We start from the raw sequence: 27,168 nt of genomic DNA on the forward strand, positions 1-27,168 counted from the left end.
AAAAACTCTTTTACTCACAGGAAGGAAAATGACATTTTTTCATACTGCAGTCAGAGTAAGCAGGAATACTAAATTAAGAAAGAAAAAAAATAACTGTAAGCCAAAGACAAGTCATACATCAACTAATTCATCCACTATTTACTGAGGTTTTGATTATGTAAAGCAAATATAATATTTTATAAATTCTTTATAATATTTTCAATTAAAACTGAAAACAAAATAGTAATTTTGTAGCCCACTCCCCCCTCATATATTTGCTACCATATATTCTAGGATAACCCAGCTAAGAAGCTCTGGGATATGTATTCATTTCCATTTATAAAGCTAGAAAACCCAAAAAGTTGTCCTTGTAGCTGCAATTCTAAGCAGCAATGTTTATTTGGAATGTATTTCTGAAAACAGCTTTAAACATCGAACATTAATGCTTCTGTTCCAAATGTCATCCCACAACTGAGCAAACAGCAAAATGTTAGTTTAAAACATTAATTGTTTTAATGCTATTTTAAAACAGTAATTGTTTTCACCATGAATGATGAGAGATTATAAAATTAAGCTTATGGAAACCTACAGAAAAAAAACAAAACTTGGGTGTTCCTAAGAATGTTAAGATTGCAGTAAAAAAAGGGTTGAGAAGCAAAGAGTTCAGAAAGTAGCTTCAAACCTCTGAGTGAGAGCCCTGCCAACATGTGGCTTACTTCTAAAGCATTCACAAGAGGCAACTATGAAAAAGCAATCCTGTTGCAATAAGGATTAAGTTTACTAGCCACATCTGCCTGCACCTATACTGGAATTCATATCATCCCCCCTGCCGCACCCTGTAGATACACAAAAAGATTTAGAGTTCACTGACTGACGTTTATCTCTTCCAACGCAAGACAAAGGTAAAGCTGTACCTGAATGGCTCTGGAAAGAGTCACAGTAGTAAGCAAAAGCTCAGCAGTTTGCAGATTAAAGAAATTTTAACTCAAGTAGTTTAGTCTAGCTGTTCAAAACATAGAAACCAAAGTCTAAAAATTGGAAAAAAAAACAAAACAAAGCAGCAAATACTTGAATATAACATGGAAGAATTATTCAAAAACATATCTGATGTTGTGCCATAACATTTTACTTCCTTTAAATCATAGAATCAACCAGGTTGGAAGAGACCTCTAAGATCATCCAGTCCAACCCAGCACCCAGCCCTAGCCAGTCAACTAGACCATGGCACTAAGTGCCTCATCCAGGCTTTGCTTGAACACCTCCAGGGATGGTGCCTCCACCACCTCCCTGGGCAGCCCATTCCAATGTCAAACACTCTCTCTGTGAAGAACTTCCTCCTAACATCCAGCCTATACTTCCCCCAGCACAACTTGAGACTGTGTCCCCATGTTCTATTGCTGGGTACCTGGGAGAAGAGACCAAACCCCACCTGGCTACAGCCTCCTTTCATGTAGTTGTAGACAGCAATGAGGTCAGCCCCGAGCCTCCTCTTCTCTAGGCTAAACAACCCCACCAAATCTCACCCATCCTGTGAGTTATAAAACACACAAAGTACGCACAGAAAGGAAACCAAAGCCCACCAGCAGCTGATCATCCATTTGTCTATGTACATATAACATCCACACACACAAAAATGTGCATCATTATTTTTTAATGCAAGTTAAACAAAGCTGATGCAGGACTGGGTTGTACAATGACAATGGGACAGAGAAGTACTCCAGGTAATCCTAATGATTTCTCATATGTACAGCCAGTGCAAACTTACAAGGCACAAACTCAATGCTGACACCACAGTGTTGTAAGTTAACATTCAGGCACATGTCAATTCTCAGTTCTACAGAAAAAAGATCAATGGAAGTGCTACTTCTATAGCAAAGTGCCAGCCTTCTCTCAAAAGTTTCAGCACTAAATCGATGTAACCCACAGGCAATGGTCATCAGTGAGGTGCTGAGCTAATCTATCACTGCAAAATCTGCATCTAAAACATCTGCTGAAGTTTCCTCACATGTCAAAATATGCCCAAAATACCTCCCCATACATTCTCTAAAGATTATCTATGCTTTGCCAGCTTTGACTTGTGGAATCTGAAGAGGTTATTATTAATGCTTTCTTCTAACTTTACTCAGACTCCTGCAAGAAGGTATATTAAAAGCAATTTCATTTTTAATCTTAATTTTAAATTTAAAAAAGATCAATCAGGAAAAAACAAACAAACAAACAACAACAAAAACAACCCCATCCCCTAAAACGAAAAAAAAACAAACAAAACCCCAACGAACCAACAGGCAGCAAAACATTCCAGGATAATTGCATTTAATCAACTGCATAGTTGCAGTGTGGACCAGCTACTAAAGAGTGTAAAACCTTGCTGTTTAAAGCAAAATTTTAACACAGCATAGCAGAAAAAGCCAAGTAACAGTATCATCAGTATTTAAAGTACCACACAGTACTGGCCCATGTAGTCTTATCCTCACAGTGTTTTCTTTCTTGCTAATAGCAAACCCACACTTGGCAGTGTGCTTCATTAGCAAATTTTGTTGTGTTTTCCTAAGTGAAATGAGAGCAATTAATATGTAGGCTGATTGATACTGAAAACACCCAACAAAAAAAGGGGAGTTTTGAGCCTGCTTGGCTTTTTAAACTCAATATATGCAGGTGTAGTAAAATATCTAAAATTGGACTATAATAGACACTATGACATTGCATTGTCTCATCCTAAAATTGTGTTTCCATATTATTTTTCAATAAAAGACATTTAATAGACGTCTGAGCAGAACAATACAGTACAAAAGGCTTGAGAGTCTTTGCAAAGGTACCTCCTATTCCTTCTGCAAAGTAAGAAAGGAGTGATTTTATTGGTACTTATCTCAAGTGCCATCAATAGAGACACGAGAATACTTAAGAAAGAAAGAGGTTCTTGTGCTCCACATGTATCTTTGGTTTAACCTTCCTGCCCAAAGTCTTCTGTAAACTTCTTTAACTTCTCCAGGTCCTGTTCATTAACTGTTGGTTTTGTGTTAGCTAGCGACCTGAGCATATCGTCCTGTCAGGAAAGAAAGAGGAAGTGTTTTCAGAGACAAGTACCACTAATAATGTTGTTGACAAGACAAACACTCTTAAAAAGCCCATTAAAAATAAGATTACCATAGGGGAGCTCTTATTTGCACAAAACTTTAAGCCTTAAAGACATCTGCCTAGAGGACAAGCTGGAGAAGTGGGCCCGGGTGAACCTCATGAGGTTCAACAAGGCCAAGTGTAAGCTTCTGCACCTGGGTCAGAACAATTTTCATTCCTAATACAGGCTGGGGGATGATGTGGTATAAAGCAGCCCTGTGGAGAAGACTTGGGGGTGCTGGTGGATGAGAAGCTCTTGCAGCCCAAAAGGGAAACTGCATCCTGGGCTGCATTAAAAGCAGTGTGGCCAGCAGGTCAAGAGAGATGATTTTGCTGCTCTGCTCTGCTTTTGTGAGACTTCACCTGGAATACTGTTCATTCTGGGGCTCCCAACACAAGAAAGACATGGACCTGATAGAGTGAGTCAAGAGGAAAGCCACAAAAATTAACAGAAGGCCAGCACACCTCTCCTATGAAGACAGGGTGAGAGAGTTGGGGTTATTCAGCCTGGAAAAGAAAAGGCTCTGGGGAGACCTCATAGCAGCCTTCCAGTACCTGAAAGGGCCTACAAGAAAGCTGGGGAAAACTATTCACAAAAGCATGCAGCACAAGGACAAGGGGAAATGGTTTTAAACTAGAGAAGGGTAGATGTAGATTGGACACTAGGAAGAAGTTCTTTACTATAAGGGTAGTGAACACTGGAACAAATTGTTCAGGCACCTGGTGGAGGCCGCACCCCTGAAGACATTCAAGGCTAGGCTTGATGTTGCTCCGAGCTATCTGATTTAGTTGGAGATGTCCCTGATTACTGCATGGGGGTTAGACTAGACAAGCTATAGAGATTTCTTCCAACCCAGTATATTCTATAGACCCTATGATTCATAATCACAACCTTTAGTTTAGTTTTATGCCACTCATCTATTCCAGTTCTATTAATCTCTTTTTACTGAAAAGAACTGATCTTCCTTTTTGTTCTCACTGATTTCACCAAGTCTTTAACTACAGCAGTCTGAAGTGGAAAATAATCAGATAGTCTCATTTACCCTTCATAGTCCCACAGTCTACAACAGTAGTTTATGATGAATCTTTAGCAAAGTTTTACTGCTCATGAGCAGTATTTTCTCTCTCTCCAGTCAATTTCCTAGATAGCCATTTAGATACTAGAAAATGGACTTCAGAAAAATTGCAGGTCTGTGAAGTTGGAAGCTGCACTAAAACACTCTCTGAATAAAATGGGGAAAGAAAACCAATCAAGTAATAGAATCAACCAGGTTGGAAGAGACCTCCAAGATCATCCAGTCCAACCTATCAACCAGCCCTATCCAATCAACTAGACCTTGGCACCAACTGCCTCATCCAGTCTCTTCTTGAACACCTCCAGGGACAGTGACTCCACCACCTCCGTGGACAGCCCATTCCAGTGGCAAATCACTCTCTCCGGCAAGAACTTCCTCCTAACATCCAGCCTATACCTCCCTCAGCACAACTTGAGACTGTGTCCCCTTGTTCTGTTGCTGGCTGCCTGGGAGAAGAGACCAAGTCCTTGCAAAAGACACTGGAAAAAGTAGATGCCTACACCACCTCATGTTACTGTAAAAAATGGGTATTACTAAAAGTTAATAGGATGATTCTGTAGACTTTTAGATTTGTCTCACGAGACTGGAGAGACCTTGCTTAGAAAGAATTGAAGCCTGATCTATTTAAGGAGAAGAAATGGTTTTGGACACTGAAACACCTGGCCATGCAACTTTAGGGCATCAGATGTCAAGTACCATTAGGAGCACACAAGGAGTTTTTAATTCCAGGGAAGAGTCATTAAAAATCTGCTAGGACCATGCAGGCAGAAGTTTTAGGGCAGGCCTGGCAACTGCGTACATCCTATGGGGCTTCTTCACTATGCAAACATGCAGAGAGATGACTTTTCTGCAATATAGTGGTGGTTACATCCACAAAGCAGTGTTTGAAAGGTTTGTGCTGTCCATGAAATACACTGGTTTCTTTCATTCATTACAGGACTGCTTTTACAGCAGCAGAGATCTGTAATCATGTCTTTTCCTCAAGCACTCTACTTAACATTCAGAATCTTCTTTTTCCACTCTTGAGGAAAACAAACAAACAAAAATATAGTAATTTTGTGCTTAGTTTTCTTTTAAGCAGTGAAACACAATTTCAATTGGTTTAAAATGGCATCTTTTGCTCACAGGATGTTAGGGATTGGAAGTGGCCTCTGAAGATCACTGAATCCAACTCCCTTAGCAAGAGCAGGATGCTCATCGGGGCCCAAGGACTTGTGAATATTCAGTTTGTGTAACTGATCCTTAACCCAGTCTTCACTGACCAGTGGAGAGAGCTCCTTCTTCCAGGCTTTCTCTCCTTCATCCAGGGACTGGAGTTCACAGGGGCTGGTATCGAGAGTAAAGACTGAAGCAAGAAGGTGTTCAGCAACTCTGCCCTCTCTGCATCCTCAGCTATCAGGGCTGCTACCTCATTCAGCAGTGGGCCCACACTTTCCCTATTCTTCCTTTTACTACTGATGTATTTGAAGCAGCCCTTCTTGTTCTCTTCTACCTCCTTTACCAGTTTTAGTTCTAAGAGGGCTTTTGGCCTTCCTTGTTGCCTTCCTACATGCCCTGATGACTTCTCTATAGCTCTCCCAAGTGACAAGTCCCTTCTTCCATGAACTGCAAGTTTCTTTCTTCCATGAGATTTCCTTCAGAAGCTCCTTGCTCAGCCATGCAGCTCTCCTAGCGTGTCTACCTGACTTTTTACTCAAGGAAACACACCTAGCTTGGGCTTGGAGGAAGTGACATTCAATTATTATTATTCCCTAAACCAAAGCAAATACTTTAACATGCATAAAGGAACAGCTGAAAGAGCTGTATTATCTGTGATGAAATTCATCCAAACCTACCATTACACCCTTGATCTCTTTACATTTTGTACATAAGTCAGTCACGGAATGGCTTAGGCGGGAAGGGACCTTAGAGATCATGGACTCCATTTCATGGGCAATATTTACCTACAGCACATCCCTTCCCAATTTATACTGAATATAATTTTCCATTTCTCAGTATCATTATCAATACTACAGAGTGATGTGAAGGAAGCATATCATGGAATAGAGATCCTGAAGGTTTTAGATTACTAAAAAACAAATGTAGGAGCCAGATACTGTCTGTAGATGAAAGGACAGTGAGAAAGAAATGCTTATCAGGGATGAAGAGCTGGCTTTTTCACAAGCATGCCATATTGTAGTGCTGTCTACTGGGAACTCAAATGTTAGCTGGCAAGTCAGTATTTCTGAAAACAACCAACTCATCCAATTGCCTTGTAAAACCATTTGAAAAAAACAACAACCCAAAACACCTCAAGTCCTTTCAGAGCCCTGCAAAGCAAGAAGGAAATACTACACAAGAACACATACCATGGAAACATGAGGCTCTAGTAGTTGATCACCTGGCACCTCCATCCATGTCATTTCTATGGCTCCAGGTGCACCTGGAGAGCAAGGGGTGAACAAATCGACCGTTGTTTTTGGATCAGATACTGATGGTCCTTTTACCTAAAAACAAAAAAGCACTCAGTTTGTAGGAGTTAAAGACAAAAACAGAAGCTGAAGAACATCATCAGAGCAAAAAGATTCCTTGATTTTATGCAGATACCCCAGCCATTGGGAAGATGTGTCCTGTGAAAGAGAAGCTGCATCCATATACTGGCATCACTCGTTTTGAGAACATGCAGCTGTGGACAGATACTTAAATTCCTATCAAGCTTCCTCCTAAGGTTGAGGACTTCTGTGGAAAACTAACATGGTAGGGGAGCTAGCCTCTGGTCACTTTGGGAGTTCATTCATCACTGGCTAACAGATTTCTTTAAAAAAACATCTCGGTAATTATTCTTGAATGTCCTTCAAGTTGGGAAGCCAGAGTCGGGGATTCAGACTTTGACATACCACACTACAAAGTCCTGAGCACCTCTTTCTGACGGCGCCTGAGCAGCACTCGATTGAAAACAGCGCCACCTAGTGGGAGTTCAGCAACCATCACGGTTTTCCAGCCACAGGGACGGACTCAAGCCAGCCCAGGTGTCACTTCTCTTTCTACAACGTGTTATCTGGGACCACAGTTTGATTGCCTTTTGTCTTTACCTGAAGCATCACACATCCAAAGGTATTGGAAAGATAAACAAAGGCTGAAAGACAACACATGGATTTAAAAATGCTAGAAAATCATGAAGGACCACATAATCTGATTGAGAAAAAGAGCACCTCTGTAATGTTCCCAAACTTCAAACTCACTGCTTTTTAAACTAAGAAACGTTAAGAGTGACCAGAAATTGGTTTAAACAGCTTGAGTACCCAGAATCTAGTTCCATCAGACTTCTGGCAGGACTAGGGGGAAGGAAAAAAGGAAAAACAAAACAGGGAAAGAAATACCCAAGTTCTCCCCAGCTGACAAAAAGGACTTTCATAAGCAGTTATTACTCAAAACCAAAGTCAGTTTACTTGCAAGGGATTTTCCAATTAATATTGTTCTCAGAGATGAAATACCTCAAAAGATTTTCTGACTCTTACTTACTTTTCTGAAGTGAGTAGCTGATTGCACTTTTCTAACAGGCTGCATCAGTGCATCCCGTACAATGATGCTTATGTCTGCACCAGAATAGCCATCAGTTTTCCTTCCAAGCTCTCGATAATCTGCTTCCTTTAGGAGATTTGGAGTAGACCCAAGGTGAAGTTTGAACATTGCAGCCCTGGCATGTTCTTCAGGTAAAGGAATATAAATTCGCTTCTCAAACCTGATTTGAAAAAAGACAAAAGACCAAAGTGTTCCACAGATGGTAGCTTGTGCAAGGTGAACAGCAGAAAGCAGCTTAGGCAAGTACATTATAGGCTTAAGAACCACAGAGTCCAAAAATCCTTCAGGGACTAGACAGTCCAAGAGGTGGAATCAGAAAATGGTAATGTTGTTATTCACAGAATCACAGAACTTAAGAGGTTGGAAAGAACCTCCAGAGATCATCAAGTCCAAGGCAGGATCACCCAGGGTAGTTTGTACAGGAATGCATCCAGATGGGGTTTGACAGTCTTCAGAGAAGACAACTCCACAACCTCTCTGGGCATTCTGTTGCAGTGCTGTCACCCTCACTGTAAAGAGGTTTCTTATGTTGAGACAAAACCTTTCATGTTCCAGTTTGCAGCTGTTGCTCCTTGGCTTATTGCTACTGACCACTGAAAAGAGATTGGCCCCATCTGCTTGACACTCATCCCTCGGATATTTATATACATTGATAAGACACTCTCAGTCTTCTCCAGACTAAGCAATCCCATAATTCTGCTATGTCTTTATAGATTGGCATCAAGGACAATTTGTTCTCTTTTGCTCTCTCATACCAGCTCTCTCCATCAGGAACCCCTTATCTGGTAGCATGGCAAGTAGACGTGTTTATTCTCTGCAGAGGTTTGACTAATTCCACGCATGCAGTTTTGGCTTGTTTAGGCCCCAGGGTGGCAGAGGCACTGGGGTTTATGGTTTAGGCAGGTTAGGTGAAGGTTTAAGAGGATTCTCATGTATTCTGTACGTGAATTAGGGATTAAGGATTTACATGTTCTGTGTTTCTCTGTATCTTTTGGATTAACAATTCTGCATTTCTTTCCAATTTGAGAGCAGTTTATTTTACTCTTATGGGGGGGTAAAATTATATTCTGTCTGCTCTTCAAAAACCAAACCAGCATATTGTTTGTTCTAACACCACTAGAAGCAGCTTCAGTATTACAAACCTCTAAGGAAAACAAACAAACTCTCAAACAAAACCCAACCACCGTCAAAGAAAACACCAAAAAAATCCCTGAGGCAACAACCTATTCTCATAAATACTACTACAAGCTAACACCCAGAATATAACAGCTTCTCATGGTTAAGCTTCCCCGGCTTGTGTTCTACCTGCCTCGGCAGATGACAGCGGCCGCGGCCATATGGCACAGCCCTGCGTCCCCAGCACTCTGCTCAGGCCAATCCAGGTGGCACAGCTCTGCCTTCCTGCTGCTGCCTGCGTGCCTAGAGGGCTCTGCGGCAGGCAGCCTGTACCGCTGCCCGCAGCTCCGTTCGGCTCTCCCCCCCAGCCTGCAGCCGGGGGACAAGCCGCAGGGCACGGTCCTGCTCTCCCCGGCTGAGGAACCTGGAACTGCGCCTGCGACAATGCCACCATCGTCAAGCCACGGCAACGGCGATATCCCTTCTCTTTGAAGGGATTTTCCCCAGTGCTTTTCCCTCCTATTCCCCCTCTGCTCCAGTTCAATCTAATAAACCCAGTTCATCAGCTGTCCGGCCTCGTTTCACCTTCATTTACTCCAAGAGGATTATTTGAACCTTGGCACGGCTACCCCCCACCTCCTCTGCTGACCAGGGTTGGTAAGGGGAGGTTAAGGTGGTTGCATGGGGCACAGGATAAGCTTCCAGCCACCTAGTGGATGCTCCCATCATTGTAAGCACCTGCCTTGGTGGTGTTCTGGGAGCGTGAAGTAGTCACTCTGCCAGGCCTCTCAATGTTTGTATTTTAATCATTGCCCTCAATATCAGAGAGGCTTTAGCCCCTTGGCTTGCTTGCCTGAAGCCGTGGGGTCCATAGGCAAGTCCACCCCTCGGTCTCAAGCCTATCTATGTGTTGCATCCCTTCTTCAATGACCTGCGGTGTCATGGATCTACCAACTCACCCTTTCATTGCCAGTCCAAATCCACCTGAGCCACTTCAGTCTTGGCAGCCTGATGCACCCAACTGGCTGTTCTGATGTTCTTCAGTGACCCAACTCTCGAGCACATGGGCATTCACATGACATACTTTCACCACCAGGTTCTCTACCTGAGCAGCAATAGTTTGCTATAATTCAGCAGCCCAGATGGGTTTACCTCTACATTGAGAGTTGCTTTGTTTCCATTACTGTAACCACTCCCACAAGGGATTTGCCACCATCTGTGAGTCAGTATAGAGATCTTGCTCAACAATATCTAAAGCCAGTTGAATGGCTTGGTTAGATTCACCTTTCCTTCAGCAGCTTTGTTTAGGACTCCACACAGCAGCCTTCTACCTTTGATGTTTTCCCACAGTGTGACAGGAGCCATCAGTGAACAGGGCACATCACTTCTCATTATCTGCCAGGTTGTTACATGGCTGGGCCTCTTCAGCTCTTGTTATCTCCTCCTTCTCTGGCAACACCTCAAAATCTTTGCCCTCTGGCTAGTTTGTGATCCCTTCCAAGATTCCTGGGTGGCTAGCATCCCCCACTCAAGCCTGTCCTGTAATCATTGCAACCCATTTAACTCCATCAGCTGTTTTGTGTATAGAGGAAACCTTCCCTTTGAATATGCATCCCAGCACCAGCAGTTAGGGTGTCAGGGGGAGCTGTGCTTCAGTACCAACTACTTCCAAGATAGTGTGAACTCTTTCATACACTGCCAGTATCTCTTCTTCAATTGGAGCACAGTTGGCCTCAGATCCTTTGTATCCCCAACTCCAAACTGCTGTTGGCTTTGGGTCTACCCAGCTGCTTACTACCAGGTATGATTCTTCCTGCTGCAGTGCAGATTCACCAGGTATGACCCTTCTTCCTGGCTGCGACATAGAGAGCACTTTTAACATCTTGTCCTGCCTGGACTGGCCTGGAGGCTACTGCATGCACAATCTCTGTTATAATTTGTTCACAGGCTTGTCACTGCTCAAGGCCCTGCCAAAAACTGTTCCTCTTCTGGGTCACTTGATAGAAAGGGCTCACAATCAGACTGTAGTCTGGGACATACATCCTCCAGGAACCCGCAATACCCAAGAAATACTGAGTTTCCTTTTTATTGGTAGGTGGCATAGCTGCTGTTGTTTTGGTCTTACCATTTGATTCCTAAAACTGGATCTCTTAAGTATGTTCCTTGCTCTTACTTCATTTGATGGCAAAACCAGGCTTTAGAAGCATCTGGACTGTTTTCTTCCTTTTCACAAAGCTTCTTCTGTGTTGTCCTATACAATGATGCCACCAATATACTGTAGGTATTCTGGAACTCCACTCTGTTCCGATGCAGTCTGGATCAGTCCGTTGCAAATGGTGGAACTACACCTATGGGGCAGTCAATTCCAGGTATACTGGATGACCCTCCAGGTGAAAGCAAACTGTGGCTACACTCTGGTGCAACAGGAATAGAGAACACCACATTACTGGTATCAGCTGTACCACTTAGCTGCCCTTGACTCCAGCTGGTGTTGAAGCTCTGGCATGCCCAGCACAGCAGCACTCTTTGCTGGCTTAACTTCATTCAGACCACCTTAGTCTAACATCTGTCTGCATGAGATTTATGCACTGGCCATATGGGGCTGTTGGAGGGTGAGTTTTGCTGATCACCCCTTGGCTCTCTGGTTGATAATGGGAATCAGCGAATCTTGGCTGGTGCAGTATCACTATTGGTGCACCACTGCAGTAGCAATTGGCACCTGCTGCTCTTCAGTACTCAGCAACCCCTATCACAGAAGGGTCCTCAGAGAGATCAGGCAAGATGGACATCTGTTTAATTTCCCTCCATCTCCAGGGCAGCTATACCAAAGGCCCACTGGTATCCTTTTGAGATCCCTGAAACACCCTCTCTGACACAGTCTATACCAAGGATGCATGAGGCCTCTGAGCCAGTTACATGGGTGTTTAGACCTCATATTTATGGGGTAGACTCACTTCATCTTCCAGTACACTTAGCTGTTAGGATCTGCCTGTCACCCCAGAAATTTAGATGGGTTCCACTCTTCTGTAGCTTGATGGCATTAGGGTACACTGTGCACCAGTATATAGTAGAGTCTTATCCTGTGGGTCTGAAATGCTAGGCTGTAAGATCCATAGGCAGCAGTAAACCTCGTTATCTCTTTCCTCCACCAGCCTGGAGGCAAGGCCCCTCTAATCCTGATCTGAATCACTCACTCCTTGGAAATATGATTTAGAAGTCCCCCCAAGAGGATCAGAAGCAAGATCCAGCCTGTCTGCTCTGAGTAATTTCCCACTGGAAATTGCAGTGGCATTATTCTTGGAAGAGGTCCTTTTGTGACTGTTTCCCTTCGCAGCTGGCATACTCAAGCAGTTATGAGTAAAATGGGGTTTCTATTCCACTCCTCCATGTCCTTTCCATGGTCATGTAGGCAAAACCACAGAGACCCCCATGATGTGTGCCACCCATATGTTCTCCCTTGGGCAGTGCACCACCCCCACTTAATAGCTAAAATACAGGACTATACAGGTGAGGAGCAGTCCTTTAAAGCTGAAATGCAGGCCTTCATATTACTGTAGCTGGCCAGATAATTCATTCACAGTTTGTCCCTATCATCCTTTCAGGACACTACTGCCAACAAGTTGGCGTATGCCAGTGATGCACTTCCTAGATGCCACATGGGTGGCTAACACTGGACTTCCTCTGGATCTGTGGGTGACTGCATCTGAATTCCGACCATTATAAATCACCTCCAGCACAGCCAATTCCCTCAGGTACTGGATACCTCTCTCCATGGTGGCTCCACTTGCTTAGGTGACATGCAACCTATTCCTTGAAGGGGCAACCTTCCTTCATGCTTGACAGAAATCACTTTCAGAAGCTTAGGGCTTGCCTGTTTTGCAGTCACCTTGGGGATGTCCCCTTGCCTAGACAGGGATCCCAGGTGCTTGGTTTGCCCGCCCTCTAATTCCAGGCTATTATTCCAGCACTGAAGCAGCCAGATGATCATGTGCTCACCTGGATGGCAGCTGAAATTTTCACATAGCTCACAGCTCACTCAGAGATAGATCAAGTGATTACCCCTGGCTCTTCCTCCTGTTCTTGTGATGGTCCTGGTTCATTGCTGTTCCTCATGAAACAAAGTGATTTGCTTGTGTATTTATTTTCCTGTATAGGGGTGACCAGCACTGGCACAGGCTGGCTCTCTGGTGCAGCTGCAGTTTTTTATGTCCAGTGACCACGCCTTCCCTGTAAGGGCATTGAGTAGTGTTGAGAAGGGCTCAGTAGATATGGGCAAAACCCCAGCACATCACAGTAGTTTGTGTCTCTTGGGAATTGCCAGGTTGACAACATACTCTTCCCAAATATTTAAATATTTGGTCAGGATTCTGCACTTGTTCAGGAGTGAAATTCCAAAACGTTGGAGGCGAGCACAGTCCTATGCTCCCACACACCCTGGCCCTCAGAACTATCTAGCCCTGGGGCAGATCTCTGGGTAGGACTCTCAGGAAAAAATTCTGTAACCCTAATAATGACCTAGGACACAATCTGAAGGTGTAGCAACAAGAACAAGCTTGTCTTGGACATCCTGAGGGTGTTCAAATTTTTTCCAAGCTGAGGAAAGTGTCCTCCCCTGTTTCACCATAGATTAAGATTATTAATGAACAACAATGCCACATATAAATGTCCCCTTACCCTCATGACCATGCTACTATCATGTCTTGACAATATTAAATACAGCAATATGATAGACCTCATCCATTTCCTGAGACAATAAACATCAGCACAGGGAATACACAGAGTACTAAAGATTTACATAGCACAACCCTGAAAAGATATGGACAAACACTGCAAACAAGAGTTACTTAACATAAAATCTGTATATTACAAATCTGTTTTAATGTAATTTCAGATTTTTCATTAGCTCAATCGTTTCTGCCCCATATTTGGCACCAAAAAGAACTGTCCTGGCTTAGATCCAGCCAGCAACTGAGTGCCACACAGTGGCTCACGCATTGTGCTCTCGCCCCCTGTGGCGGGACAGAAGAAAAATTGAGAGCAAAATGCAAAATTCTATGCCCTGTGCATTGAGATTGGAAGAGTTTAACAGAACATAAAGACTGAAGAAACAACAGGAACAAAAATAATACTAAAGAAGTAATAGAGGAAGTGATATAAAACAACCCTTGTGCAGCAGGCATGAGTCACTATGGCACTGAATATCTCACTGGCTGGTTCAGCTGGCTATCCTGGCTGTTGCCCCTCCCAATTTCTTGTCAGACAATTAACTCTGCCCTAGCTAAACCCAGTACAGCAACCTCTTTAAAGAGGAAAGGGGATATTAATTCCACAGAATCACAGAAACATTCCGGTTGGAAAAGACCCTCAGGATCACCAAGTCCAACCGATATCCCTACTCTGCAAAGTTCACTCTTAAACCAGATCCCCAAGCACCACAGACAAATGACTTTAAAGACATCCAGGGCTGGTGACTCCACCAACTCACTGGGTAGCTCATTCCAATGCCTGACCACTCTTGCTGGGAAAAAATGTTGCCTAATGTCCAGTCTAAGCCTACCCAGCTGCGGCTTGAGGCCATTGCCTCTTGTTTGGTTCAGTCCATCTCATGGAACAGAGCTGTGCATTAGCCATGTCTGCAAACATGAACTGGATTACTACTTTAAGTAGGACCCTCAGACTGAACCCTTACTATTGCAAATGTTATACCATGAAAAAAAGAACAAAAACCAAAAAATCATCATACCTTCTCCTGATAGCAGAATCCAAAACCCAGGGTATGTTTGTTGCTCCTAAGACCAAGATTCCTTCATTGTTAGTACCAACTCCTGTATCAGAGCAGAAATAATTCCACTGTTTAGACAATGAGTATCTTATGTTTAAAATGCCATCAAAATTTGTCAGGGTGGAACTGCAGATCTTTTTAATGTTCTCGTTGCAAGCTGTGCTTAAAGTTTGTGTCCTAATTCCTCCCACTGATAATCAAGTAAACTTACCTTGCATCTGGACTAGAAATTCTGTTTTTATCCGTCTAGCACCCTCACTTTCATTTTCACTTCTTGACGCGCAGAGGGAATCAATCTCATCAATGAAGATAATAGAAGGTTTGTTTTCTCTAGCAAGCTGGAACAAGTTTTTCACTAATCTTGACAGAAGGAAACAGTTTCAGTTATCTCACTGATCACATCAGAAGAAACCCACCTAACTTCTGATACAGTCACTTCCTTTAGAGAAAGCTAAAAACACAGAAGTATTAACATAAAGCTACTCGAAGATACAACATTTTTCCAAGCTCTGAGACTCAGCATTATACTAAGTGAGACAGCATAGCATAGAAGGAGGTGAAACACTTTACAGTAGTCCAGGCATAGGTTTGCAACAAAATGCCTTTTTTCAGTTTGCCTCTCTACAAGACAGCTCTACACAGCCACCACTCTAGAGAGATTCAGAAGAACATGGCTTTCTCTCATTTAACATTTGAAACCTAATCAGATTAGACTTTTTTTAAAGAAATAACACATATTCACTTGTGCTAGCTTGAAGCTAGCTACAATGTTTTGGTGAGAAGAACTAGATTACAGGCTGTGAGAAGGAAACAGTGGAGATGTCTACTTCACTCATAGGCTTGTGGAGATGTGCAAGAACAAGAATGTAAATATAGGTAACACAGACGCTCTCTGTCTGGGCTTTTGGCTGCATCTCTCTCTCTAACCTAACCTGCTGTCTGTGTGACTAAATCCATCTGCTTCCTAACCTCCCTGGCCAACCCTCCAATCGTCCTTGGGCATAAGGCAAGATCTCGGGGGTAAGGGAGAGAGGTGTGAGAAGGTGGAAAGGTGGTTGAGAGCCCTCCTGGGGACTCAGGTTTCTGGGAGGGCTGTTGTGTTTCTGTATTACATCTTTTACCTTGTATAATTCTGTATATAACTGTATATATATATATATATAGTAAATATCTGCTTGTACATTCTGCTAAGCTCCAAATATAAAGCTTCATTCAATTTCCAGAGCCACTGAGCCTAGTCTGGGTGATTTTTCAAAGTGTGGGGGAGGCAGGTAACACCTAAACTATCACATTACGTTATACAACTTTACTGAGGATCTTTTATATGGCAAGAAAAACTGGCTTGCCAAAAAACACCCAAAAAAACTAGACATGTCTTTTTAACACATTTTACTAAGTTAAAAAGGAAAATAAATAGGGGACATGCTGGGAAGTTCTTCACATTGGCAGCACTAAATCTCAGGCAATAGTCTCACATGAAGCCAAACGAAATGTCAGTTCTTTATTCCTTTTGCAAAAGAAGAAAGGTAGCCTTAAGATTTCCAGCTTTGAGGGGAAAAAAAACAAAATTTCAAACACTTTATCCAGTGGCTTTTCCTTCTCATCCTATCAACTTGAAATAGTGTTGCTCAGTTGTTCCATACTTGAAACTATTAAAGCATGGTTTTGGTACATATTCTCATCACTACATTAAAGTCCTTTCTGCACAACAGACCCAGAGCCTTTTAATACAGGCATTCTCCATTGGAAGCCTAGACAGAGCTACTCCTACACTTCTAGATGGAAGCTTGCACGTCACATTAGTCTTCCTGGTCTTCTCCACGTATTGCTCCTGTCCTTTAACCTGTTTTTAAAGTCTCCTATGTCTTACAGATTTTGGGTGAAACAGGATAAAGAACACCACCATAAAAAGAAAGAAATGCCATGTGTTAACAGCACAATTGTTGGGATAGATAACTGGGGAGATGCCAAGAGGCAGAGTACCTCCAAACTCATGTGTGCAATCACAGCTGAGTTCAGTATCTTTATATGGCACTGCAGCATGAAGCATAGAAACACCTGAGATTTGTTTTTTTTTAAATACCTGACTCCTCCCTCAAATTCAGTTTCTTTACACAAACTTGTCTAGCTTTGTATTAATTTCTTCTTGCTGAAGTTTTCCTAGGTCTCTGGCAATTCAAACTTACTTTTCACTTTCACCCAGCCACTTTGAGACAAGGTCAGAGGAAGATATGGAGAAGAACGTGGAGTTGTTGGCTTCTGTTGCCACAGCTTTTGCTAAATAAGACTTCCCTGTTCCTGGTGGTCCAAACAGAAGAATTCCTCTCCAGGGTGTTCTCTTTCCTGCAAGAGAGAAATCAGTAGACTTCGAAATACTGCAGAAAGACTGAATCTATTTTACTCATGAAGCCCCTCTAACTCGCACAGAGGTTTTCCATGTCTACCTACGTGAAACCTCTGTTAGATGGATCACAATTTCTGCTAAGAGCTCAGCTTGAGCCTCCAATCCATTGGCCTAACACTTTTCTCAGACCTCGGTGCTGGTCCTGCCTGGCCAATAGCAAATAAATGCTTTAATTCTGACTGACCTGTAAACAGGTGTGGAAATTTAATGGGCAAGATCACTGCTTCTTTCAGTGCTTCTTTGGCACCTTCAAGGCCAGCAACATCACTCCATTTGACATTTGGTCGTTCCATAACAATTGCTCCTGTAAGAAAAGATTGTACACATTATTGATTTCCATAACTCCAATTCCACTTCAGAAAAAAAAAAACAAAACAACATAAACCCAAAACTTTAAGAAATCTAAGGCTACATCCACAGTAAATAAAACCAAGACAGTTGCAAATAGATATAAAACCACTGAACACTATTAGTCAGATGGATGTTATTTCTGCTGAAGTCTGTCACATTGTTTTAGCACACTAAACCACGGACACTTGAGAATTAGGAGAAGTCCTGCAATGGTCAAAACCAGTCCACAACCGACCAGCAAATGTGTTTAGTAGGCACACAGGAGTACCTTTCCTAAAAGGTACCCAGGTGCCAGCTCCTCACTAAACCACCACTGTATTACCCCAAAATTTGAGATTTCATTTTAAACAGGGGAAGCAATGTAGCTGCACCAGCCCAGGACTTGAAGATTCTCTAGAAGATTAAGCAGCTTGTTGGGTATCTCCAGACATGCAGCAGTCGTACCATCTACTGAATCTGGGAGCTAAGGCTGAAAGTGTCATAAAGGTTGTATGGAGCCTGTTTAGCTGCAGAAGTATATTCTTAGTCTAGCCACATTCTCTGAAAGTTTATCACCAACTCTCACTTTGCTCAGCCAACAAATTCAGTTTGATTTTAGCCAGCTGAGTTATAATAATTTAGCCTTTCTTCATAGTACAGACTGGTTAATCCGACATGCTAAAAATGACTTTTTTCTTGATTGCTTTTAGATGGGGCAAGGTGGATCTGAGATACTAACAGAATATTACATCTTGTAATTCTAAGTCACAGCAAATTCAAAAGGTAAAAGAAACCTTCTCAGACGAACAAATGCCAACCAACCCAGTGTTTATTATCCAAGTACTCAAAAGCACTGGAAGTTTTACTTGCTCTATTTCTTTGTAAAAGCTTCCTGCAATTTCACAATTGGCTTTCACCAGCTATTTTCTTGACACTTTCACCTTCTGCCTTCAGAACTCTCTGAAGTGATTTCAAGTAATGCTGCTCATTACTGTAAACAGATAAGAATTTATGTTCTCAACTCCTAATGGTCAGCACAAGCTCTTCTGAGAAAATGGTTGTGCCTACCCTAAGCATCTGTATGGTGTCTGTTACCTTAGGCTCCAGGCAACACTACTATGCACTTACAAGTGAAAAAAAAAACTGGTTCAGTCTAGCCTATAGCTACCTAGGATCCTGCAGCTTCTTCCTTTTGGAAAGTGCTGATAAATGATACCATTTTAACACAAAGCACAGGATATAGAAGATGCAGTTCAACATAGCCCTTGTATAATTTCATGCTTTTATATTTGAAGAGTACATACCAGTTGAGCCACTTACAGATATAAATTGACCCATAATATTAGGTAGTAAAAATACAGGCTTGACTGAAGTCACCCCTATTTAAGGAAAAGGATGCTCCAAAATTACCTTGAAGTTGATTCTGCAGCTTTTTCTTTTCAGGATTCTCTGATTCCCCTTCCCCATCACTGTCATTCCTGATTTGTAAACAAGGAAAAAAATATTAAAATACAATAGGATATTGTATTTATCCTCTCTTGGGATAAAAACCAGAATACAGGGCAGAAGAGCCTTTAGACTGAAGAATGAAAGAAACCTTTGCCTTCAGGTATCTACAAGTTTACTTCATTGTACTCCTATTTTTCTACACCATGTTCTAATTCACTCTCCTCACCACTTCTGCTTCCTCTTATGCACCTGAGCCCTCTTAAAACACTTCTACAGCCTCTGAGCCATCGTTTAAACAAAAGCAAGGGCTTGCAAGAGCAACTTGGAAGCATTAAAATGGTTTATTTGTAGACACTGGCACTTGTTCCCTATCTGGAACTGCAACAAGACTTGGTCAAGTCCATTTTGTACTATGAAACTGTACATCCTCATCTTGTCAGAGCTAAGAAAACTGGAAGTTAAAGAATGAAAAAGAGACTGCATAGTGAACAACTAGAAGGGAGGTTGTTAAAATACAGGTAACCTCTGTGATACTACCAATTCCTTCTACTATAAACAAGCAGAACATAGTACAGCTCAAAAAATAAAAACTGACGAGACAAGTAGACAATGAAAGAGACTGAAAATCAGGGAAAGAGACAACTGAGCAACTCTAGCTCTTCAGCCCTGCTGAAAAGGCCAATTCCACCAGGAGGTATCATCCTGAACGCTTCCTCTTTCCTGTCTCCATTGAAGCAGTAGCAAATGGAAAAGAGGCTCTGCTTGTTCAGCTCCGACATGCAAAAAGAAAACCAAATCTAATAAAAGCAAAGCAGCAGACGTATCAGACACCAGCAAGGCATTAGAGCTATTCGGTCCATATTACTGAATTTCACCTTGTAGAGAGCTTTGCACTTCTTACCAAGTGTGAGGCAGATCAAACTTCAGCCCCAGCAATCAGTAATCTGAATGTATTTTCTAGTTAATATTTAAATGCATAAAAAATTTACGGGTCATTTGGCTTGTTGTCATTAAATCAAATAATCACATGTTAGCCTGAAACAGCTTTCATTCTTCAGTAAAATTCCCTATGCAAATGTTGACACATTCTAGTAGACAAGCACAGAAATGCCCATGGTGCTAATTCATGTTATTTTCCTTTTATCAGTTCATTACATTTCAGCATCAGCAGTCACCTGAAATATTTCAAAAACACTACTTAAAATGATCCTCAAAAAGTTGAATTTCAGAATAAGCTGAGTTTAAGAAGTATTTTGCTTTACCTTCTCCAAAAACATACCCTTTTCCATCAGTACGACCAGACTCTTTAACTGGTTTTGGTGCAGTTTTTTCTCTCTTTTTCAGATATTCTTTCAGCTTTTCTGCTCTGTCCAAGTATTCATCACATTTCTTTCTAATGCTCTGTTTTGCTTTATCACCCTGTGCTTCATCTAAGAGTTTGAAGAGAAACAATGCTTTTTTAAGAGCAAAACACATATGCATCAATCAGAAAACAAACCTAAAAATCTCCATCTTATTTATATCTCATCAACATGCGTCTCTCAGGATGTGCCACTTAACCATCTTAAGCAATAAGCCAAGGAGCAACGGCTACAAACTGGAACATAGAAGGTTTCACCTTAACATGAGGGGAAACTTCTTTACAGTGAGGGTGAGAGAGCCCTGGAACAGGCTGCCCAGAGAGGCTGTGCAGTCTCCTTCGCTGGAGACTTTCAAAACCTGCCCGGATGAGTTCCTGTGCAAACTACCCTAAGGCAATCCTGCCTTGGCAGAGGGGTTGGATTCAATCTCTGGAGGTCCCTTCCAACCTCTAAGATTATACGATGCTCTGAACTATTTTTCCACTATATCATGGAAAGAAGTGATAGGAAAGATGTCATCACATACCAGAAATTAAATATACATTTGAACACTGCTTTGGTTTAAAATCTGACTGTAAAGGATTGAAGACAATGACACTGGCAGCTTTTCAGGCTGCTACACACCGTATTAACTCCTTTTGTAAAACAGCTCATCAAGAAGCTGCTTGTGCTAAGCAAACTTTTCTTTTTCCATAGCCTATTAATTTTAAAAGATATTCATATTACAAAAAAAAAACACCAAAAGATAAAACATACAAAAGAGTTAGATGAGGTTTAACAGCCACACTGTTCTAGCACATCAGTATTGCCCAAAGCACAGAAAGTGGTATTTTGATTAAGTCAGTTGGATATAAATGGATAGAAAGTGATACACAAAAATTGTCCTAAGCAACTATAAAAAAATTACTATTTTTCTAAATCATAGAGATCTGTAAGTGCACTTATATCAGGTGAGCAACCCTAGTCCACTCAGGTTAGCGCTGAGCTGCATTAAGAAAGCCCACTCCTTGCACATGAACACTGGACATAAGACAGAAGGTAGACAAAAATGTGAAAATGCATAAAACAACGAGAAGATGGAAAGTAAAGAAAAAATACGGCATACAAATTCATTTCAAACATTTTGTTAGCCAAGAGGAACATCAAGACTATGACATTAAGGAGCAAACAATGCCAGCAGAGAGGTTGTACAACGGCAAGCAGCACAAGTTGAGGGTCAAAAAAAAAATGCTCCATAGATACAGCAAAAGCTTCTTGTGTAATAGATGGGTTTCAGCACAAGAGAAAGACAGGGATTCCTGCACTGATTGTCACACTTCTTTGTGCCGAACTCAGGTCAAAACACTGCTAACAAAAGTCCAGAGGACAGACAACAAGCCCCTGCCTTCCTCTCTTAAAAAAAAAATCTAAACCAAAATACAAATTTAAAAACTGGAAACAGAGCAAGCACTCAATACAGAAAAAGTAAAAAGCTACAAAATGAACAACCTTAATTAAACTGCAATTAGCAAGCATTAACTGACGTTGAAAGTAAAATTTATAACACTGATGTCAAAACAGGAGGCTGCTCTGCATTTTGGCTACTAAATTCTATACTGAATCATACAACACATTACACTTACATTTGACAACATGGAGAAAATATTCCACAGCTTGTTGGTACAAGCGGAAGGCTTCCTCGTAGTTTCCTGCGTTATCTTCTTGTGCTGCCTTACTGGCAAGGCCTATTGCTTTCTGTAACACAAGCAAATAATTAATTTTACACAATCAAAGAGAAATTTTAAGCTGCTTCTGTCTGGGTTTAGATGGTCAGTTTTTTCTGTTCTTCGGTACTTAAGCCCAAAAAGCGGAAGGCAACTGACTGCAAGTCTTAGGTGGTGCTTCATAAATGATGTGATACTTCTATCATTTCATGACTGGTGATTGACACACTGCTGGAGTTTACTAGGATACAGAAAAGTGAGAAGAACAAGACTCTCTGTAGTAAGTTGGAACTACTACTGGTTTGTGTAGTTCTCCTTACCAATCTTCAGCATTTGTTATGGCAAATTTTGGAAATCCATTCTAAGTTTTGGGTTTTTTTAATCACAGAGTGTTGTGGGTTTAGGACAAATTGTCCTACCACAGAGATAAAAGTCCTCCAGGGACCAGCAAGTCTTAGGGCAACAGACAGGATATTAAAAACTGTTATTCTACTTTCCTTTCCTGTATCCCCCTATATAATCAGACATCACAACCAATCCTACCCCTTCTCTCTGCCCTCTCTTCTCTGAGCACTAAGCAGCAGCTGTTATCTCTTGGTTTGTGGGGGAGAGAGGCCTTCTCCTGGCTGTGGCTAATTTTTGCTATGCCACTGGTTTGTGGGGAAGCACTGAGGCCTGGTAGACCTAGGCAAAGGGGGGAGGGGGGGGGAGTTGGGCACTTCAGCCTGTTCTTGGGCCTGCTAAGGCTGAAAGGGGTTTTGGGGAGAGGTTTTGGAAGTCTCTGGAAGGTTTCAGCCTGGCAGGCCCAAGTGGAGAACTGGGCCAAGGCAGATTGACTAGTGTATATATATTCCTTTTCCCTTAATGCCTTTATATGTATTTTGTATATAGTATTACCCACTTAATTTCCAATTCTGTGCAAGTGTTTTTATTTTACTCCTTTGGAGTAAAATACCTTTCTGTCCTTTTGCTGTGGACAGCTTGTGGCTCAAGCCTAGGACACAGACCCAGACGCCCTGGAACTACAGCTGATGTCTACAGTACAGCCAATACAGGAAGCACAAAACAAACTATTGACCTGCCAACCCTATCCTGGGAGATGTCTTCAAAGGCCATTTCTTTGCCTTCTCTAGAAGGTTTTTTGCTATCCAAGTGAGAAGTTCTGTGGGAGGAGAGAATAAAACCCACCAGATAGAATGTAACCAAACCACAAGAAAAGTTCTAGAAGTTCTTGGAGGATGATCAGAGAGGGCTGCAGCACCTCTCCTATGAGGACAGGATAAGGGAGTTGAGGTTGTTCAGTCTCAAGGAGACTGTATTGTGGTCTTTCAGTATCTAAAGGGAGCTTATAAGAAAGCTGGTGAGGTACTTTTCAGGGTGTTGGGGAGTGACAGAACTAGGAAGAATGGATCCAAGCTAAGGGAGGAGATTAGACATGAGAAAAACGTTCTTCACTGTGAGGGTGGTGAGACTTTGGAACAGGCTGCCAAGACAGGCAGCGCAGGCCTCATCTCTGGATGTTTTTCAGGCCAGTCTGGATGTGGTTCTGGGCAACCTCATCTAGTGTGAGGTGTCCCTACCCATGGCAGGAGGGCTGGAACTAAATGACCCTTGAGGTGCCTTCCAACCCTGACAATTCTGTGAGTTAAGGATTCATTTTTAATTGATTTGCTGAGGCAGTTTCAAATAAAATTGTGATCTAAGCCATGTACTGCACACACTGGCCTATGGATTTGTTGGTATTGCTGTTATTCCTTTCCTCTTAGGCACTTACTGCTCTATTACATTTCGCTCCTTGAAATGCTATACCGCTTCAGGACGATTAAAACGGTCAGTCCGCATGACTAGGTCATAGAATCATAGAATCAACCAGTTTGGAAGAGACCTCCAAGATCATCCAGTCCAACCTAGCACCCAGCCCTAGCCAATCAACTAGACCATGGCACTAAGTGCCTCAGCCAGGCTTTGCTTGAAGACCCCCAGGGACGGTGCCTCCACCACCTCCCTGGGCAGCCCATTCCAATGCCAATCACTCTCTCTGGGAAGAACTTCTTCCTAACATCCAGCCTATACGTACCCTGGCACAACTTGAGACTGTGTCCCCTTGTTCTATTGCTGGTTGCCTGGGAGAAGAGGCCACCCCCCACCTGGCTACAATGCCCCTTCAGGTAGTTGTAGACAGTAATAAGATCACCCCTGAGCCTCCTCTTCTCCAGGCTAAACAGGGCCAGCTCCCTCAATCTCTCCTCATAGGATTTGTGCTCCAGGCCCCTCACCAGCTTTGTTGCCCTTCTCTGGGCACGCTCCAGCATCTCAACATCCCTCTTGAATTGAGGGGCCCAAAGGCAGTGGGTTAGGCAGTTAACTAACACACACTAACACTAATTAATTTTTTTTGTGACCCCCCACACGTATTTTCCCACATTCAGTCGATTTATTTTCCTAAGCACTGCCAGTATGCTCAAGATGCTTGTGGCAACGTCAGGGAGCAAGGTGCTGTGCGTTAACTGCATCAAGAAGTTCTCATCAGGCATTCCAGTACAGATATTCCTGCCACTATCCAAATACTCAGATAAAACAAAGCTAGTAGACAGTAGTAAAATCTCTCATTCTATTTGGGTATTAGATTCTCTAGTACTTTGTCAGATCAGCCTGTAACTGTGATGAAGAACACTGCTCTCAAACAGGAAACCATTTATTAGAAAGCTGTATGAACAGCAAGCTCTGACTATCCACTGCCACGCACAAACTGTATTTATCAGCCTTTCCTTTGCTAGCTTAATCAAATTCATAGAATCAACCAGGTTGGAAGAGACCTCCAAGATCATCCAGTCCAACCTAGCACCCAGCCCTAGCCAGTCAACTAGACCATGGCACTAAGTGCCTCATCCAGGCTTTGCTTGAACACCTCCAGGGATGGTGCCTCCACCACCTCCCTGGGCAGCCCATTCCAATGCCAATCACTCTCTCTGTGAACAACTTCCTCCTAACATCCAGTCTATACTTTCCCCGGCACAACTTGAGACTGTGTCCCCTTGTCCTATTGCTGGTTGCCTGGGAGAAGAGGCCAACCCCCACCTGGCTACAACCTCCCTTCAGGTAGTTGTAGACAGTAATGAGGTCGCCCCTGAGCCTCCTCTTCTCCAGCCTAAACACCCCCAGCTCCCTCAGTGTCTTCTCACAGGGTTTGTGTTCCAGGCCCCTCACCAGCTTTGTTGCCCTTCTCTGGACACGTTCCAGCACCTCAACATCTCTCTTGAATTGAGGGGCCCAGAACTAGACACAGGACTCAAGGTGTGGCCTGACCAGTGCTGAGTACAGGGGAAGAATAACCTCCCTTGTCCTACTGACCACAAATTCATTCGAAGGCCTTGATCTCACCTTTCCAACTAGTCACTACACACTTAGTAGCCACAACATCACTTGAATGAAAATCACCCTCAGAAAGAAAGTCAGCATTCAAAGTTTCCATACTCCCCCCGCTCGCTTTGGGCCCTGTGCTATCTCCCCTTGCTTTGGCAGTGTAATCGTTACGTGGCTGTAACGAGCTCACAGAAGTGATCGCGGCTCAAAAAAAGCTGAATTAAACATGGTTATTTTTAACGCAGGTCATTTCTGTGTGTTTTGCCAACCAACTGCAGAACAGATTCTACATCTCCAACGGAGGCTTAACACAACTGAAAAGAAGGAACGAGCAGGCAAAGACTTCCTACTGTCAGCAGCCTTAGAAGTAACCTAAGGCAAACTACGCAACTAGACCGCAGGAGGCGACAGTGGTCACCAGGCCCCGCTGCCCCAACGTCTCGCAAGGCTGACGCGACCGCCTGCCCGGCAGGTACCTGTCCCCTCTCCAGGGCCTCAGCTGCGGCCGCCAGAGACCAGCGCCGATGAGGGGATTAACCTCTGGCCCGCTACTTCTCAGACCCAGGTTGTCTCCTCTCCACAGCCGCTTCCGGAACCGGCAGCCTGTGTCCCCGCCACTGGTGTCCCCGCCACTGGTGTCCCCGGTCCCGCGAGCAGGGCGTACTGGTGCTCCCTGTCGCCCTGCCCGGCCCAGGACACCTCGCGGGCAGCCAGGCGGCGGAAACACCCCCAACTCCGTTCTGCCCTGCCCGCTGCCACCCGTCCGCCACCGCCGGCAGAGCCCTCCCCGCCCCGGAAGGGTCAGCGTCTCTCTACCTGCAGGTTGTCGCTGTTGCCCGCCATAGCAGAGCAGCGGAGGTCGAGAGGAAGAACTGAAGGAGAGGGCGTAAGCCGGCAACTGCCGGCGATGAAGCTCCCCTTCTTCCCCTCAGCCTACCACGCACAGACCCGAAACGCGGGCCTCAAGCAGTCACTTCCGCACCCCTGACACCAACCAGCCCGCTTCCGGGCACCGCCCCATGCGCCTCGCCTCAGGTCAGCCCCAAGCGCCCCGCGTCCCGCCCCTGCCCAGCGTCCGTCCCGCCCTCTGTCCGGTGCGCATCTCGCTCCCTGCGCCCACCCCTGCCCTGCGCCCCGCCTCGCCCTCTGCGCCCCACCCCTGCCCTGCGCCCCGCCTCGCCCTCTGCGCCCCACCCCTGCCCTCGCCCCGCCTCGCCCCCTGCGCCCCGCCTCGCCCTCTGCGCCCCGCCCCTGCCCTGCGCCCCGCCTCGCCCTCTGCGCCCCACCCCTGCCCTGCGCCCCGCCTCGCCCTCTGCGCCCCACCCCTGCCCTGCGCCCCGCCTCGCCCTCTGCGCCCCACCCCTGCCCTCGCCCCGCCCCTGCCCTGCGCCCCGCCGAGGAGTCCCGCCCCGCCGCCGCAAGACAGCCGCGCATGCGTACCTGTTCCGCAGCTCCCCGGTGGGGCGGGAGGCGGAGTTGTTGGTTGCGTTGCTCCTCTGGGAGTGTTGCGGTGGTTGCTAAGGCTTGGGGTGAAATTATTTCTTCTGCTTCTCACGCTCAGTTTGAGGAGTTTTCTTATACGTCTCTTCTGCCATCTGCAAGCTTCAGTTGCCCTCAGTGGCACCCGATGCAAGTGTTGAACACAACTGGTTCACAATAAATTCAGAGGCAGCCATGAGCTGTGCAGTCTTAACCTGTGAATAATAAAAATGAGGTAGTAAGAATATGAGGAAGTGACTCGGGACATGTTACAAACTACAGTTTACTGTAAAGTGACCTTGCTGTACAGATTGATCAACGTCTGCTAAAGTAGTGCCGTATCCTTCCCTGTGTTCTTGTGACACGTTTAGGGCAGAAACAGGAGTATCTGGGGAACTCCACTAGATTAATAAACTCTCTTCTTCTGATCACCTCCATGCAAGTTTGATTT

The 27,168-nt window shown here is 43.9% G+C and overlaps 1 protein-coding gene across 2 annotated transcripts; it reads right to left on the minus strand.

Moving 5' to 3' along the window:
• Positions 1 to 1,613: 1,613 nt before the first annotated feature.
• On the minus strand, positions 1,614 to 26,258 carry VPS4B (vacuolar protein sorting 4 homolog B). 2 transcript variants are annotated; one of them, XM_064160863.1, is made up of 11 exons: positions 26,055 to 26,255; positions 21,795 to 21,906; positions 20,091 to 20,241; positions 18,773 to 18,840; positions 17,217 to 17,336; positions 16,815 to 16,971; positions 14,840 to 14,988; positions 14,590 to 14,671; positions 7,671 to 7,890; positions 6,518 to 6,655; positions 1,614 to 3,022 (listed from the first exon to the last, which is right to left on the minus strand). In XM_064160863.1, exons 1-11 carry the CDS (start codon positions 26,079 to 26,081, stop codon positions 2,921 to 2,923), a joined length of 1,326 nt encoding a protein of 441 aa, XP_064016933.1. In that variant the 5' UTR covers positions 26,082 to 26,255; the 3' UTR covers positions 1,614 to 2,920. The 2 variants fall into 2 exon arrangements, with proteins under 2 accessions (XP_064016933.1, XP_064016934.1); XM_064160864.1 differs by lacking the exons at positions 1,614 to 3,022; positions 6,518 to 6,655 and adding an exon at positions 6,675 to 7,284 and having other exon boundaries at positions 26,055 to 26,258.
• Positions 26,259 to 27,168: the final 910 nt, after the last annotated feature.

Source organism: Pogoniulus pusillus, chromosome 21 (assembly GCF_015220805.1).
Source record: "Pogoniulus pusillus isolate bPogPus1 chromosome 21, bPogPus1.pri, whole genome shotgun sequence".
NCBI lineage: Eukaryota > Metazoa > Chordata > Aves > Piciformes > Lybiidae > Pogoniulus > Pogoniulus pusillus.

Coding starts and splice junctions, on each gene's coding strand:
- VPS4B (XM_064160863.1), bottom strand. CDS start 26,081: ATGGCGGGCAACAGCGACAACCTGCAG. Junction 20,242..21,794: donor TTTTCTCCATGTTGTCAAAT/GTAAGTGTAATG, acceptor TCAAACTCTTAG/ATGAAGCACAGGGTGATAAA. Junction 18,841..20,090: donor GGTCGTACTGATGGAAAAGG/GTATGTTTTTGG, acceptor TTTACAAATCAG/GAATGACAGTGATGGGGAAG.